Raw genomic sequence first — 16565 nt, 5'->3', positions numbered from 1 at the left:
ACGTGGGTATTTCGGATGATGATGGGACGCTGCGCTTCGACTCAAACTTCGAGTCTACATTTATAGGAACATTGGATGATTCGGATGAATTATATTCATCCAGGGAAGTCCAGGAGGATCTGTCCTTATAGCGCTCGGCTCTTTCGGTCCACAACATGTAACATTTTTTTACGTGTAGTTCAAAACACTTCAAACCTATTGTACGAAATATTTTAGTTGTCAAGTTCCGTAGTAGCTCTGAAATGTACCGATATTTCGCTACAGAAAGGTACGTGGTGATAGTGTGAGAATGTTGATCTCTCATCCTAGTCTACCCAAATTTCCGCTGCTCGATCGACATCCTGGTTTTGCTTAGACTGAGCAAAACCAGGAGCTCCGTGTTACACCAGAATGAGTTGTGAAGTACAACTTTTTTTATGGTACAACTTATAATGGTCCAAGTTGCATCGGACATCTTCGTTTGGCAGCTGAGCCGACCAAACGCAAGCGTATCCAAAGACAAATTCAACGACGAGATGCCCACTTGAGATCGCCGACGTCTCGACAGAATCCAAGCCGCCGTCTAAAGCTCAAGTCTCGGTCGAGAATGCTGTCGATCTCGTCACTCCGAGACAAAATCCCTTTCAGCGCTGTCAACGTCGGTGTGGGGGGTCTCGTGTTGGCCTCAGTCGTCGTTCTCCTGGTTAAAACTCGCAATGATTCGACTAAGCCACAGCTGCGCAAGATCCACCGCCCCGATACGACGCTGCCGCTTCTGGAAAACACACTCGATTTCATTCGTGCAGCTCGTGATGGCGACATGCACGACCGAGCGGTAGAATTATGCAGTCAATTCAATGGGGAGCCTATACTCTTTCGCTCCATAGGGATGCCTGACGAACTCGTTATCTCAACCCCCGAAGCATTCGAAGATGTTCTCAAAACCCAGTTCAACAACTTCCCCAAGGGATCTTACATGTGCCAGAACCTAAAAGACCTTCTGGGTGATGGTATTTTCGCTGCCGATGGGGACTTGTGGGTGCACCAACGCAAGACTGCGAGCAACCTTTTCACAATGAGAGCACTGAGAGACTCGATGGCAGCCACGATTCAACGCCATGCCGCTGTTCTGTTCGACATCTTGCAACGTGCAAGTGACAGTGGTGAAACCCTGGATTTGTTCAGACTACTCAATCGGTTTACGTTCGAGGCGTTTGCTGAGATCGGCTTTGGTGTTCGCATGGGTTGTCTGGACTCGGATGAGGAACACCCATTCCAAAAGGCATTCGACCATGCACAACGAGCGCTGCTCTTGCGCTTTGTACGTCCGGGTTGGTTCTGGAAAACTCAGCGGTGGCTTGGTGTGGGAGTGGAAGGCGAGCTGAAGAGCGATATCGAGGTGATCAATACCACTGTGCTGGAGATCGTCGAAAAGGCTCTAGCACGGCGCTCGTCTAACTGCAGTGATAGTGGTGTCGACACTGGCAGAGATATTGTCTCTCTCTTCCTTGACAGTGTTGGAAGCTCCCCAAATGCTAACACTCAACAATTTGACCCAATGTACCTGCGCGATATCGTCGTGAATTTCTTGATCGCTGGTCGAGACACGACGGCTCAGACACTGAGCTGGTTCTTTCTAAACCTTACCAAGAACCCTCACGTCGAGACTACCATCCGTAACGAAATCGCAGAGAAGATCCAAAAGTCTGGAGTCGAGGAAGCTGAGACTACCGGCGCAACGATGCAAGACGTGAGCCAACTCGTCACTCTTGAAGCTGCGTTAAGGGAGACGCTCCGTCTTCATCCACCTGTGCCGTTGATCCCTAAGCATGTGGCGGAGGACACCACCCTTGCTGACGGAACGTTTGTGAAGGGGAACTCCCTGGTTGTCCTCGCAACGTACGCGATGGCGCGGATGCAGCACGTATGGGGCCCCGACGCCGCTGAGTTCAAACCCGAGCGATGGATCGACTCCACAACGGGGAAACTGATCTCTGTGTCCCCTTACAAGTTCGCTTCATTCAACGCCGGCCCTCGTTTATGCCTTGGAATGAACCTAGCTATGCTTGAGATGAAGCTGGTCGTGGCAGGCTTGTTGAGCAAGTTTCACATTGAAGTGCAGGACCCGGACAAGGTGACGTACGATGTATCCTTGACGCTGCCAGTGAAGGGCTCTCTCGACGTGAAGATATCGCGTACCGTTTCCCCGACAGGGCCAGACTTTGCCTAAGAATTCGTTGTGGTCACAAGTGAAGGATGGGATGCTACCCTACTTCTGGAATATCTTTTATTTTTTACTTTAAAAAGTGAATTTATACTTTTTTTCTTATGAAAAAAGCAAAAATTACGAACAGGTACGTGCTCTATTTTTGTAGCTGCCATCATCTCAATGATTATGGTGCCACCTCAAAAAAAACTGCAACTGGAATTCATAAGGAAATCGTCCAAGAAGGAAGCACAAGTAGTACCACAAACACCAATGACGCCTTTCAAGCAGGAAGAGCGCAAGCCGCTGCTGCAGGGCGTGACGGTCGTGCACGACGGCGCCGCGCCCGCCAAGCACACGAACACATGGATGCCCGTGGACACGCCCGGTCTCGGCGACCGCTACCCGTCGCAGCAGTCTGGCTTTCTAGGCAACGTCTTCTTCTCGTGGGTCACGCCTCTCATGAAGCTGGGCAATGAGCGTCCACTCGAGAGTGACGACCTGTTCCAATTGGACCCATACAACCGCGCAGCCAACGTGTCCAAGAAATTTGCCGACGCCTGGGAACGGCAGACGCGCTCCGGCAAGCCCAGTCTCGTGTGGGCGTTGGGCAAAGCCTTTGGCTTCAAGTTCATGGTAGCAGGCTTCCTCAAGCTCATCCACGACTCGCTGCAGTTCGTCGGACCCATGATCATCAAGGACATCATCGCGTACCTGAGCGATCCGACGGCGCCGCTGTCCGAGGGCCTCACGTACGCGGCTGTCATCTTCGTATCGGGCGTGGTGCAATCGTTTGCGCTGCGTCAATACTTCTTCTACTGCTACGAGACTGGTCTGCAGTTCCGCAGCGCCATCGTCACGGCCGTGTTCGAGAAATCGTTGGTGCTGTCGGCGGCGGCGCGTCAACAACGCACGTCTGGAGAGATCACGAACCTTATGTCGATCGATGCACAGCGTCTACAGGACATGACGCCGTACCTGCACGCCGTGTGGTACGCGGCGTTCCAGATCATCGTGTCTTGTGTCTTGCTGTGGCAGCAGATCGGCGTGGCGACGTTCGCCGGCGTGGCCGTGATCTTGCTGATCATCCCGTTGATGACCGTCATCTCCAAGGCCATGCGCAAACTGCAGCAGCGCTTGATGCAGGTCAAGGACGAGCGTATCAAGATCTGCGTTGAGGTGCTCTCGGGTATCAAGGTGGTGAAGCTCAAGGCGTGGGAGAATTCGTTCGGTCAGCGCGTCATGAAGTTCCGTGACGAGGAACTGGCGCGTCTTCGTACGTACGTATTTGCACGCAGCGGGTCGAATACGATCTTCAGCTTCGTCCCGTCACTGGTGACGGTGGTGTCGTTCAGTGCGTACGTGCTGTTGGGCCACACACTGGACGTGGGCACGGCGTTGACGAGTCTGGCGCTGTTCAACATCCTGCGGTTCCCATTGTTCATGTTACCACAAGTGCTGAACAATGTGGTGGAAGCGAGCGTGAGTTTCGACCGTCTGCGCAGCTACTTTTTAGCGGAGGAGCGCACCAAGGTGGGCGAGGGAGACTTGACGGAGGTGGGCATCTCGGTACAGGGTGCAGACTTCAAGTGGGACGCAGCTCCGCCGACTGAGGGCGATAAGAAGACTGGCGACAAGAAGGAGGAAGAGGAGGCTCTGGTGACGCCCGTTGCTGAGGGCCCGACGCTGCGTGGCATCGATTTCTCGGCCAAGAAAGGAGAATTGCACGCTATTGTGGGCCACGTGGGCAGCGGCAAGTCTACGCTGCTAGCTGGTATCCTGGGCGACGCTCGTTGCAGTGCCGGCTCGGTGGCGATTCGTGGCAAGGTGGCGTACGTCTCGCAGCAGCCATTCATCCAAAACGCGACGGTGCGTGACAACATCACGTTCGGACTGCCGTTCGACGCTGACAAGTACGAGGAGGCCCTGCGCGTGAGTTCATTGAAGAAGGACCTTCGTATTTTGACTGCTGGAGACCGCACGGAGATCGGTGAGAAGGGCATCAACCTCAGTGGCGGTCAGCGTACGCGTGTGGCTATCGCCCGTGCGGTGTATCAGGACGCCGATATTTACCTGCTGGATGACATCCTGTCTGCAGTGGACAGTCACGTCGGTGCTGACATCTTCAACGAGTGCATCAAGAAGACGCTGAAGGACAAACTGGTGGTGCTCGTGACACACTCGCTGAGCTTCGTGAACCAGTGCGACCAGATCGCCGTAATTGCCGACGGAAGAATCGCAGAGCAAGGATCGTACAAGAAGCTGATGGCGAAGAAGACCTTGTTGGCTCAGATGGTGTCGAATTATGTGGAGAGCGAAAGTGAGGAAGACGAGGAGAACACGACGTCGGCTGAATCATTGGAGGACGCAATGGATGATGCGAGTGATGAGGAGGACTTGACGATCATGGGACGTCGGAAGTCCAGCGAGAGCCGTATGCACCGCCGTTCTCGTTTGTCTACACGGAGTGACGACAGCCAAGCTGGTGTTGAAGATGAAGGTCAGTTGATGGTTGAAGAGGATCGTTCTGTGGGCGACGTGTCGTGGTCGGTCTATCGCGTGTGGATCAATGCGTTCGGCGGCATTTGTGCTTCTCTCGTTGTTGTTTTTGGTTTCTTTGCCGCTCAGGGGTTGAGTCTTGTGTCGACGGTGTGGATTTCGTATTGGTCGGAGCAAGCTGCGGAGTATCCGGACTCTCAGATGTACTATGTGTACGTGTACATGCTGATCAATGTGGTGTTTGGTGTTGTGTTGTTTGTTCGTGTTATTCTTCTGTACTTGGGTTGTTTGCGTGCTAGCCGTCTGCTTTTCGGTGGCGTGCTTAACCAGATTTTGCGTGCGCCGATTTCATTCTTCGACGCCACTCCGCTTGGTCGTATTGTGAATCGCCTGTCCAAGGATATTTACACGCTGGATGAGGCCATTGCGGGCACGGTGGTTGGTCTACTCGACACTGTCGTTGTTGTCATGGTCACTTTGGTCACGGTCTCGTTCGTCACTCCTTTGTTCATGGTTATTCTGCTTCCAGTTCTTTTTGGATACTACACTTCACAGCGATATTTCATCAAGACTTCTCGTGAGCTGCAGCGTCTGGACTCCATCAGTCGTTCCCCGATTTTCGCGTTGCTGTCCGAGACACTGGATGGTCTCTCGACGATCCGTGCGTTTGGTGTTGAGAGGCGCTTCGTTGGTCACAATTATTATCTGCTGGATACGAATCAGCGTGCGTACTTCCTGAATTTTACGATTAATTGCTGGCTGGGTTTGGGTCTTGAGTTTGTTGGTACTTGTATCGCGGCTGCTGCTGCTTTTTCTGCTGTTCTTGCGCACGGCACGAATTCTGCGGGGGGTTGTGCGTTTGCTGGGTTGGTTGGTGTATCTTTCACGTTCGCGTTTGCTGTGACTCAGTCTCTTAATTGGACGGTGCGTATGCTCAGTCAGCTGCAGACTCAGATGGTGTCTGTGGAGCGTATTCAGACGTACACGGAGATGCCGACGGAGGCGGCTCTTACCAGCATTGCAGCTGAGAAGCCACCACTTGACTGGCCGACGGCTGGAGCCATCAGCTTTAACCGCGTCGACCTCCGATACCGTCCTGGTCTGCCGCGTGTGCTTCGTGGACTCACGTTCAGTGTGAACGCCAAGGAGAAGGTCGGCATCGTCGGTCGTACGGGTGCTGGTAAAAGCAGCTTGATCGTGGGTCTCATGCGTCTCGTCGAGCTGGACGCGGGCTCCATCACGATTGACGGCGTGGACATCAGTAAGATCGGCCTGCACGACTTGCGCTCCAACATCGCTATCATCCCGCAGGACCCCGTTCTGTTCTCGGGCACGGTGCGCTCAAATCTGGACCCGTTCGACCAGTTCTCGGACGACCAGATCTGGACGTCTGTGAAGCGTGCGTCGCTGCAGAAGGCCATCACTTCGTTGGACGATGCCGTGGACGAGAAGGGCTCGAACTTCAGTGTGGGCGAACGTCAGTTGCTGTCCATTGCTCGTGCGCTGCTGAAGCGGTCGAAGGTGATTCTGATGGACGAGGCCACTGCGTCGATCGACCCCGAGACGGATCGCCAGATCCAGCAGAGTATCCGAGAAGAGTTCCGTGACTGCACGACGCTGACGATCGCGCACCGCATCAACACGATCCTGGACTCGGACCGCATCTTAGTGATGGAGAAGGGCTCGGTGGCGGAATTCGGGTCGCCGACAGAGTTGCAGCGGAAACCAGACGGCATTTTCAAGTCGCTCGTGGACGCGTGGCGTCAGAACAGCGAAACCAAGAAAAACTAGACGACTTTCATGCGGTTCAATGGTAGGAAATAGTGATAGAAATTACCCGCTCAATAGTTGTTTGCTTTTACACATCCTTACTGCTTTGACAACCCCGGAGTATCGCTTCTACTCCGCGACTGGATTCACTCGGGTGAAAATTCTCCAATGATTACAGGCAATGCCCGTAATCGTTATTAATACAGGGCATCTCATGGGGCTGTATGGCCAATGATCGCGTGAAGCTTCAACATCATGTCCTTGGTCAATACTCTGATGAAGCGTTGCTTTATTTTTTTGTATAAGCATAAGCTTACCAAAACTCGATAACCCCGCTGCTGGAAAGCCAGAACGGCCCTCCACGGATTTGGAAGAAATCTACCAAACTCATCGAATGAAACATGACCGGTGTAGGTTTCACGTGGAAGTGATGAACCCGGAAGACGTGACTTTCCGTTGGCTAACCGCGTTCAGCATGAAAGTTTCACGCGATCACTGGCTTGTAAATGGCCTATTGGCATTAACACGAAACGAGCATGGATGAATGAACTGTAAACTGCCGTCTGTATCAAAGATGAGGCAAAATGCAAATCCATGGGCCCATGGGTTCCATCGGTTTCTGTCTTTTTATCGATTACCCAACGAGCCATTCATTATCCCCGTCCCAACAGGTTCATTCCGGAATTCTCCGCCAAGGCCACAAACGTTCAAGATGCTGACAATCGATCGCATGACCGACAAACTCTCGTCCAGCATTGCGATCGCTGCACTCAGTGGCCTCGTCGTACTTCCATTGGCATGGCGCTTACTGGTCGCTTCCAATACTAACAGCAAGTCACAGCACGGGACTCGCAAGGTGTTGCGTCCTTCAACGACTAAACCGTTGCTGGGCAACACACTCGACGTCATTGGCAACGTCCCTATTCGCCACGACTGGATAGCCAATTTGTGCTTGGAAGCCAAGGGAGAGCCCGTACTGCTTCAATCTCTAGGAACTCCTGACATGACGCTGCTCTCGACCCCTCAAGCGTTCGAAGATGTGTTCAAGAACCAGTTTGACAACTTTCCCAAAGGACCGAAGAAGGCAGAGTATCTGCGTGAACTGCTGGGAGAAGGAATCTTCGCAGTGGATTACGAAAAATGGCACCGTCAGCGTAAAACAGCGAGCAACTTGTTCACTATGAGAGCTCTGAGAGATTCCATGACGAGTACGATTCAGCGTCATTTGGTTGTCTTGGAGCGGATCTTCCATCGGGCAGCGGAGACCAATAAGACGGTGGATATGTTTCGGCTTCTGAATCGCTTCACTATGGAGGCGTTCACGGAGATCGGCTTTGGGGTGCACATGAATTGTCTGGATGCCGCCGAGGAGCACCCGTTCCAGACTGCATTCGATCGCAGTCAGCAGTTGTTTGTACTGCGCTTCGTCAGACCAGGTTGGTTCTGGAAACTTCAACGTTTCCTTGGCATTGGAGCCGAGGGTCAAGTGAAAAAGGACATGGACGTGATCAACTCGACTATCTTCGATATCGTAACCCAGACACTCGAACACCGTGCCAAGGGAACACAAGATGATGAAGGAGGAGGCAAAGACATTGTGTCCCTGTTCCTGGATGACCTGAACAAATCGGGGGATGTAGACGAAGGCTGCTTTGATCCTACCTACCTCCGAGACATTGTCCTGAACTTCATCATTGCTGGTCGTGATACCACAGCACAAGCGCTGAGTTGGTTTTTCTACTGCCTCAGCAAAAATCCCGATGTGGAAACCAAGATCCGCGAGGAGGTGGCTGCAAAGCTGCCCAAGTTGGTCAGTGGACAATGCAGTCCGTCCATGGACGAAGTGGGTGAGCTCATTTACGTGGAGGCTGCGTTGAGGGAGACACTACGACTGTATCCATCTGTCCCCATTGTCAGTAAGCAAGCAGTTCATGATACGGTGCTGTCTGACGGCACTTTCATTGCTGCTGGGACGATGGCTGGATTGCCGATGTATGCTCTAGGACGGATGCCTCACGTGTGGGGTCCCGATGCTGCCGAATTTAAACCAGAACGGTGGATCGACTCTGGCAAACTGATTTCCGTCTCAGCTTACCAGTTCGTGGCATTCAATGCTGGCCCCCGTCTGTGTCTTGGCAAGAACCTCGCGATGCTCGAGATGAAGTTGATCGTAGCGTCCTTGTTGAGTAAGTACCATGTCGAGCTGGAGAATCCTGAGAACGTGACGTACGCCATCTCGTTCACACTCCCCGTGAAAGGACAACTCAACGCCAAGATCAGTGCAGTTTAGTCATGTGAAACCCATTTGTTGAAAGGCTCCTATCACACCCACGTAAGGACTACTTAAGTAATTGACACACAGCTTACGTAATGTTAATGATGAATTTTTAGTGATGGTAGAATTAATAATCCTTATTAACCTGCTCCTTAAGTAAGCATTCCAAATATGATTGAAAAAAAAATTCAAAATACCAACTCAAAATAGGTCACCAGAAATACCATCATGCAGGTTTGTCAAAAGTTTGGCAAGACAGAACGCCATGCGAAGCAATAAAGTTGACAGTACCAGGAGTTCCGACGCTCTGGAACCTCCAACAAGCACACAAGGTCGATTACCCTCGACACGAAAACGATTTTGGGAATGTCTTGAAGAAAAATGGAACGGGATTCAAGTCGGACACCAGGGTGCGTACTCAGTTGAGCGCCTCGAGAGTTTCGACTACTACTGTAAAACGACCTCCTGGACCCGAGTCATTCTGGTCTGTCTGCTCACGCCAATTCCCGCACTATTGACTGCATTATTGCTAGAATGCCTGCCACTCCAGCCTCCATCCGAAGGGTGGGCTGCAAACTGGGTATTCTGGATCCGCTTGACGTTGGCAACAGTCATATTTGGTTTTGTTGGAATGTCCAAACTCGTGACGCTTGTTCCGGACCTTAATCCTACGTTCAAAAGGCGACAGCTTGTAGCTTGGGGTGCCAGTGCTGCCTACGTGGGGACCGCTGTACCTGCTGCAATTATACTTGGATTTCCGATACCTCTGATGTGGTATGTTGGAGGATTCTTCGTCGTAATACACTTCCAGGCGATGCTGTTACTTGTCTTTGGATGGAAACCATTTCGGATAAGGTCACGGAATCTGCAGCGATTTCTTTCTTACCATGCTGCATTCATGACGTTGGCCAACATCTACCCGCTCTACAAAATACTTTACGGATTTGTACCAGTACGATATCGAGGTATTGTAGCTGTTCTGGTGTTGCCGATGTGGAGATTTTTAGCTAGGCAATTTATCGTGAAATTAACACGTGGGCTGGAGGATTTTATGGCCCAAATTGTCGCAATGACAATCGATCTCTTCAGTGCTCTCTTCGTCTCAGCGTGCATGTCTACCACAACATCAACGTATCTTTCGATGATTTTCATTGCGGCAGATATTGGTCAATCTCTACTTGAAGTTTGGGATATTCACTTGTATGCGAAAACAGTCTTACAACTACTTCGTTCTTCTCAACATTTCAATGGGGAATTGTCAAAAGATTCCCCTTTCTCCACAAACGCATGCACTTCCAACCTAGTGGCTTGGATTCTTGCAGTGACTCGTGATCCTCATGCATTTCACATAACTTCATTGAAAGACGTACGTCTGAGAGCCTGCTGCCCTCATCCGATGTCAGAAGAACAAGAGCATACATTGCAGGAACTGGAGATGTCTGGCGTGTATAGTGACATAGTCTCCAGTCAAGCGCTGCACCAACTACCTCGAGCGATACGTGTAGGAGTGGCGCCAGATTTTCCCACCAACTGCAACCAAATAACAAAATTCACTGCGAAGTCTGCAGCTACAGACAGAAAAATTAACGATGCACACTTTGCCGACCAGGATTCGACCGAGGATGTCAGGCACTGTCGTGCATCTGCAAAGAGATCAGAAAGCCTAGTTCGACAGGGTCTTCGGCTCTTGTTTCATTGTAAATACTTGACGTTGGTAGAGTACGTCGAGTGTGTTGTACCGCTGATATTCGTGACATTCAAGTCAGTGCTCAAACACCTACCGAATGCGATTTACTACCCTGGCGGTGCTGACAATTGGGAGACCGGAGCAGTGACGAATATCCTGGTATTTGCCGCGCTTGAGATTTCGTCATTACTGCTGTTGCATTTTTTCCTGCAGCGCAAGTTTTCCTTTTCTCCACTCTACCAGCTTGCATTCACCCTTGAAACGCAAATATATATCGTGCAAGCAGAACTCTTTATCGAAATTCTGTTCCTGTTGCAGTATGAACTCGAGCATTATGGTAAGCAAAAAAATATGTTACAGATCTAGCTTTGAGAAATGAGATTATCGTTAACACACATATTCCTGCTACAGGCACAGATTTTACGTTTCAGTTTAAGTGGCTCCACGATTCAAATCACTAGACGAGCTGGTTAGGAACTGGTAGATTTACTATTCACAAGCGCATTAACGAGAAGTTAACCTGCTCTACCCACAGCCTTGGGCATCTTCTTTGTGCGAGCGTCCTCGACTTCCTTGGTTTTATAATAATGCGGTGCAAGCTCCATCAGCCACTCAGACTTAATGGGGATCACATTGCGCATATACTCCTTTGTCGTAAAGGCCAGTTCGTGATACACCACCCAACGCGGGACTTCCTCTAGTTTTATAAGGCACGAGCTCGGGTGGATGTGCACAGATTGGGCCTTCTTCACGGTCTTGTAGTGTCCAGAGTTGTCCAATTTGGCAGTATTGTAGAAGTAACCAGCGCAAATAGCCTTACGGATGGGCTCATGATCACTGCGGTTGCTAGTGCGCTCAAGCTCCACGCGGTCGCAAAGACCTTCCAGTTGCTCCCGAACATCTCGAGCAGTTTTTAACGAACGCATGATGACAAAGTTCTCGTAAGTCCATTGCGTCGAATAGTTCGTCTCCACCCACTGATTGTAGACGTTCATCAACGTGATGTGGTCTCCACCGCCACCTCGCGCGAAGTTGAGACGCGCGTTATCAGCGTGGACTGCCTTGTCCTTCGGTCGGTAGAAGATCGAGTTGTTCACACTTAGCATGGCACAGACCGTCATCACTTCTTCAACGCAGCCAAACTTCTCCGAAGCAAGCAGCGCCTTGGACATCATGGGATCCAACGGGAACTCAGCCATGCGACGACCCAGCTTTGTCAACTCACCTAAACCATTCAAGGCCCCAAGAGCGTAAAGCTGTTCAAGTGAGCGAATAAGTGCCTTTTCTGGTGGAGGATCCATGAAGTCGAAGTGGAGAAGATCGTTGATTCCGAGCGATTTCATAAGCAGCACCACACTGGCAAGGTTTGTGCGTTGAATTTCTGGCACGGTGTTCTCGTCCAACTCGTTCTTGTACGACCACGCCGTGTACAGACGGAAACACTTGCCAGGAGCTGTACGACCGGCTCGTCCCGCACGTTGGTTGGCCATAGCCTGTGAGACTGGAGCCACCAATAACGACTCCATTCCAGTCTGTGCATTGTAGTTAGTCTGTTTACAGAAGCCCGTGTCGATCACGTAGCAGATACCTGCAATGGTCAGTGAGGTCTCGGCAATATTCGTACTTAGAACCACCTTGCGAGCCCCTTCCGGTGTTGGCTCAAACACTTGGGCTTGACGTTCGGAAGGCAACGTCGCATAGATCGGTCGAATGAGTAACTCGCGTATTCGAGAGCCAAGACCGCGAGTTCTTTGGAGTAATATCTCCTCTGCAGCTTCAATCTCTTCTTGACCTGTAAAGAACACGAGAATGTCTCCAAGTGGTTGGGTGATGTGGATCTGCAATACTGTAACGATCGCAGCATCCAAATAATCCGCCTCGGGAGCCTTCGTGTACAGAATATCCACAGGAAACATCCGCCCAGGGATCTTGAAAATCGGGGCATCGTCAAAATAAGCGCTGAACTTGGTGGCATCCAGAGTCGCACTAGCCACAATGATCTTGATATCGTCACGGAACCGAGCGATATCCTTGATCAGACCGAACAAAATGTCGGTACTAAGCGTGCGTTCGTGAGCTTCGTCGATGATCATGACGCTATAGGACTTGAGATCAGGTTCAGTTAAGAACTCTCGGAGCAACATGCCATCTGTCATGTACTTGATCACTGTCTTGTCGCTAGTACAGTCCTCGAAACGAATCGAGTAGCCCACTTCATTACCCAATTTCACATCCATCTCCTGAGCCACTCGAGCTGCTACACTCATCGCAGCGACACGTCGAGGCTGTGTACAGCCAATAATACCGAGTTCCGAGTACCCAACTTCATGCAAATACTGCGGGATCTGCGTCGTTTTACCGGATCCGGTCTCTCCTTCAATGATAATCACTGGATAATTACGGATCGCCTCCAACAGAGACTCTCGATACGGATACACTGGCAGCTGTTTCCTTCCTTCTTGGATACTCAAATGTTTGGCCTGTTCCATCTTCTTCCTCGCCTCTTGGACATCTTCGTCACTCACATGATGTCCCGACAACATCTGCTGCGAGATGAAATCTATCTGGTCGTCGAATACGAACTCGTCTTCTTCCTGTATCTCCTTGTGTTTATCCTTGGCTCCAAATCTACTGGTAGCCATCTTCACCTGCGTTTCTTCCCATACTTCCTGCTCAGTATGGACCACTTCTTCCTCTTCGTATCTGTCCGTTAAAAGGTCCTGTTTCTTCCGGATTCGATTGCCCTCATCGTCCACTTCTTCGTAGGAATCTGGAATCTGATACCCGTCGACTTCTTCTTTCTTAGATCTGGCCTTGGCTGTCTCTAAGATCCTCTTATTAAGTTCCAGTTGATGCTGTTCCTTTTTGGACCTTTTGGTCTCTTGGAACAGCACGTCCTCGTCTCTTAATTGGAACTCGAGTAGCTCTAATTCCTTCTCCTCCCTCTTTTTAAGGTACTCTTGTCTACTGAGTTCCCTCAATTGGTTAAGTTTTTCGCTCTGTCCGGCGTCAAGTGTCCCTCGCTTGGCGAGCTGCTTGATCTCGTCCTTTGTGAGTCCACCGCGGCCCTCAATCTCCTCGGCCTTGCGCTTGTGTTTGGTGCGTTCCTCATCGCGTTGACGCAGCCGTTCGGCAAAGGCGTCGCGCTCCTCACGATCGCGTAGACGCTCGCGCTCGTCGGGCGAAAGTTTGGCCTCGTCTTGCGCAGTCTCTAGCTCGCGTTTGGAGCGGAAGTCACTGATAATTTCGACGTCAGAGCCATCACCTTCGTCTTTGTAACCAGACTGAGCATTGTCGCCGCTGTCAGAGCGTCGGCGGCGACGGGAGAAGCCGTCGGAGCGACGCGACCTGCGCTCGGTGTTGCCACGAGCCATTTGGTGTCGGAAATATAAAAATGGGGTGGTGAAAAATAAATAGTGCCCAAATATTAGCATTAGGTTATTTTATGCCCAAGCAAAATTATTCAAAGCAGACCTGTTGACATTGTGCTCGGCAGCATCTACTTGAGATGCCTTCTTGACAATCGAGATCGGTACTATGGTAGGATTGCACCCGTCGTATTGGTTCCAGAGGAACACCGGGTCATTTTGGCATGGACAGCCTGGGTGATCAGCCTCCTTCGACGCCATTGTTGCAGTGCCAAATCACGAGATTGCCATTCTTGTAGCCTCATGCCAGTCATCTATTACCTTTTTTTTTAAAAGCTTGGAAGTACGAAACGCGTTTCAAAACACTCTGCGTCACCCGATTTGTTCAGGTCATCCAGGAACAGGGACACAATGTCTTTGCCTCCTCCTTCATCATCTTGTGTTCCCTTGGCACGGTGTTCGAGTGTCTGGGTTACGATGTCGAAGATAGTCGAGTTGATCACGTCCATGTCCTTTTTCACTTGACCCTCGGCTCCAATGCCAAGGAAACGTTGAAGTTTCCAGAACCAACCTGGTCTGACGAAGCGCAGTACAAACAACTGCTGACTGCGATCGAATGCCGTCTGGAACGGGTGCTCCTCGGCGGCATCCAGACAATTCATGTGCACCCCAAAGCCGATCTCCGTGAACGCCTCCATAGTGAAGCGATTCAGAAGCCGAAACATATCCACCGTCTTATTGGTCTCCGCTGCCCGATGGAAGATCCGCTCCAAGACAACCAAATGACGCTGAATCGTACTCGTCATGGAATCTCTCAGAGCTCTCATAGTGAACAAGTTGCTCGCTGTTTTACGCTGACGGTGCCATTTTTCGTAATCCACTGCGAAGATTCCTTCTCCCAGCAGTTCACGCAGATACTCTGCCTTCTTCGGTCCTTTGGGAAAGTTGTCAAACTGGTTCTTGAACACATCTTCGAACGCTTGAGGGGTCGAGAGCAGCGTCATGTCAGGAGTTCCTAGAGATTGAAGCAGTACGGGCTCTCCCTTGGCTTCCAAGCACAAATTGGCTATCCAGTCGTGGCGAATAGGGACGTTGCCAATGACGTCAAGTGCTTGATCATGTCGTGCTGCTTCTTGCCCAGCGTCTCGACCTGCCGCAATCAATCAAACATATCGTTATTGCACTGTAAAATAGACTAAAAACACTGCAAATTCCGTTGCCTTACGTTGCTTCTGACAAGCTCCATCTCGCGCACTTTGACGCCCTTTCCTACGGGAGGAAATTTCTCGGGCTCGTCACTTTTGGCTTAGAGCTGCGACGCTGTTAAGTGATCTTGGTGTGATCATCGTGTGATCATCGACGTAACTTCATCCATCTTCATTCGTGCCCATGCTTTGGAGTGGCTCAGACAATACAAACGCATTTCTCTAATATTTCAGTTCCGTTTCTATTGCTCGTTGTGAAGCCACTTGAATTGAAGCGTGAAATCGGTTCCTGGGTAAAATGAAACCAAGTAGTTAGTTATTTTGTCCATTTCAAAGCTGTTCGCGTACCATAGTGCTCGAGTTCATACTGTAGCAGAAATATGATCTCGATGAAAAGCTTTGCCTGGACTAAGTAGATCTGGGTATCCAGGACAAATGCGAGCTGGTACAAGGGAGAATAGGCAAGCATCCGCTCTAAAAAGAAATGCAAAAAAAAAAAAGAAACAGAGATGCAATTTCCAACAGCGCGAACGTGACGATATTAAGCACTGCTGTGGTGGCGAAGGTGCCAACTCCACCAGGATAGTATACCACGTTGGGTAGATGTTCTACCAGCAATCTGAAAGTCAGTTAAACGAAAGGTACGACACACTCCAAATACTTACCCGTTAATGGCTGCTTCTTGTTAGTAATAATATTAAGCTCACTCTATTTACAACCAAGTCGAGTAACTACGCGGGGAGAGGGTGATCCGAATCAGCTTGTTAACCCGAGACGATGTTTGGAGGATAAAACCTGCGTTATCCGCAAGCAACCTTACTCCAGGGGACAAGTATCGAGATTCCGCTCGATCAAAGCATCTGTCACCAGTCTCGTCGTTTTTAGAATTGAGGAAGGGCAAGGCTAAACAGGCCATGGCACCCGTCCCAAAATCGAATATGACAACCACGTTTCGCAACTTGGGAGACATAATTCAAACTCCTAAATCGGTCGAAGTTGCTCTAAGGATAGCCCAAAATACGAAATTTTAGAGCACAGCACGAATCAGGAGATTGAAAACAAAAACGCTACTAGGTGTTCTCAATCTTAGCAAGTGCATCGATGTACTGTACCACTTCAAAATCATAAATGAGTATAAATGCATGTGTGCGAAGAAAATCGGGCCCATAAGAACTTTCAGATATATCGTTCCGCAGTGACGTACCAACAGCAATATACTATTGTAACAGGGCTGGTACGGTACCTGACGGACGAGTTGGTGTGTGGCACACAGCGGTTGGGCCAGGATGCGCGACCGACGAAGCAGACGAGCAGCGGCCGAGAACGGAGGGAACTGCGGATGTGCTGAGCGGTCCAAACGAAGGCTCTTGCTTGTGTGTGACTCCGCAGTCAGGAGAATGCAGTGAGGCACCGCTGAACGACGAGCTGGAGCGAAGAGAGTGGCACCCTGGCGACGTGCGCCAGAAGGAGGCAGCTGAGGGCGCTCGACAGCAACAGCAGCAGCTTGAAGAACGAGGCAGGAGAGGCCGAGCCACGACGAACTCAGTCTGGAAACGGAGACGAAGGTGGCAAGTCG

At 50.6% G+C, this 16565-nt stretch overlaps 6 protein-coding genes across 6 annotated transcripts; 3 read left to right on the top strand and 3 right to left on the bottom strand.

The window, feature by feature from the left end:
* The first annotated feature begins 470 nt into the window (after nt 1-470).
* On the top strand, nt 471-2319 carry PPTG_01313 (hypothetical protein). The gene has a single exon (XM_008894559.1). The coding sequence runs from the start codon at nt 587-589 to the stop codon at nt 2207-2209; it is 1623 nt and encodes a 540-aa protein (XP_008892807.1). The 5' UTR covers nt 471-586; the 3' UTR covers nt 2210-2319.
* A 102-nt stretch (nt 2320-2421) lies between these two features.
* Nucleotides 2422-6549, top strand: PPTG_01312 (hypothetical protein). Its single transcript, XM_008894558.1, has one exon. The coding sequence runs from the start codon at nt 2459-2461 to the stop codon at nt 6473-6475; it is 4017 nt and encodes a 1338-aa protein (XP_008892806.1). The 5' UTR covers nt 2422-2458; the 3' UTR covers nt 6476-6549.
* Nucleotides 6550-7142: 593 nt separating this feature from the next.
* PPTG_01311 (hypothetical protein) lies at nt 7143-8856 on the top strand. Its single transcript, XM_008894557.1, has one exon. The coding sequence runs from the start codon at nt 7167-7169 to the stop codon at nt 8742-8744; it is 1578 nt and encodes a 525-aa protein (XP_008892805.1). The 5' UTR covers nt 7143-7166; the 3' UTR covers nt 8745-8856.
* Nucleotides 8857-10781: 1925 nt separating this feature from the next.
* PPTG_01310 (hypothetical protein) lies at nt 10782-13878 on the bottom strand. Its single transcript, XM_008894556.1, has one exon. It carries the CDS (start codon nt 13848-13850, stop codon nt 10932-10934), a length of 2919 nt encoding a protein of 972 aa, XP_008892804.1. The 5' UTR covers nt 13851-13878; the 3' UTR covers nt 10782-10931.
* A 235-nt stretch (nt 13879-14113) lies between these two features.
* On the bottom strand, nt 14114-14788 carry PPTG_01309 (hypothetical protein; the record flags this gene model as incomplete). Its single annotated transcript, XM_008894555.1, has 1 exon — nt 14114-14788. The coding sequence occupies one exon, from the start codon at nt 14786-14788 to the stop codon at nt 14114-14116; it is 675 nt and encodes a 224-aa protein (XP_008892803.1).
* A 443-nt stretch (nt 14789-15231) lies between these two features.
* On the bottom strand, nt 15232-15905 carry PPTG_21035 (hypothetical protein; the record flags this gene model as incomplete). The annotated part of the gene is made up of 4 exons (XM_008895487.1): nt 15232-15278; nt 15338-15463; nt 15522-15597; nt 15810-15905. The coding sequence occupies 4 exons, from the start codon at nt 15903-15905 to the stop codon at nt 15232-15234; spliced, it is 345 nt and encodes a 114-aa protein (XP_008893735.1).
* Nucleotides 15906-16565: the final 660 nt, after the last annotated feature.

Source organism: Phytophthora parasitica (assembly GCF_000247585.1).
Source record: "Phytophthora parasitica INRA-310 unplaced genomic scaffold supercont2.3, whole genome shotgun sequence".
Lineage (NCBI taxonomy): Eukaryota > Oomycota > Peronosporomycetes > Peronosporales > Peronosporaceae > Phytophthora > Phytophthora nicotianae.
Note: the sequence above shows the minus strand (reverse complement) of the source record. Positions and strands in the feature narration are given on the sequence as shown.

Excerpts from the sequence above, each read along its gene's own strand:
- PPTG_01312 (XM_008894558.1), top strand. The coding sequence starts at position 2,459 with ATGACGCCTTTCAAGCAGGAAGAGCGCAAGCCGCTGCTGCAGGGCGTG.
- PPTG_01313 (XM_008894559.1), top strand. The coding sequence starts at position 587 with ATGCTGTCGATCTCGTCACTCCGAGACAAAATCCCTTTCAGCGCTGTC.
- PPTG_01310 (XM_008894556.1), bottom strand. The coding sequence starts at position 13,850 with ATGCTAATATTTGGGCACTATTTATTTTTCACCACCCCATTTTTATAT.
- PPTG_01311 (XM_008894557.1), top strand. The coding sequence starts at position 7,167 with ATGCTGACAATCGATCGCATGACCGACAAACTCTCGTCCAGCATTGCG.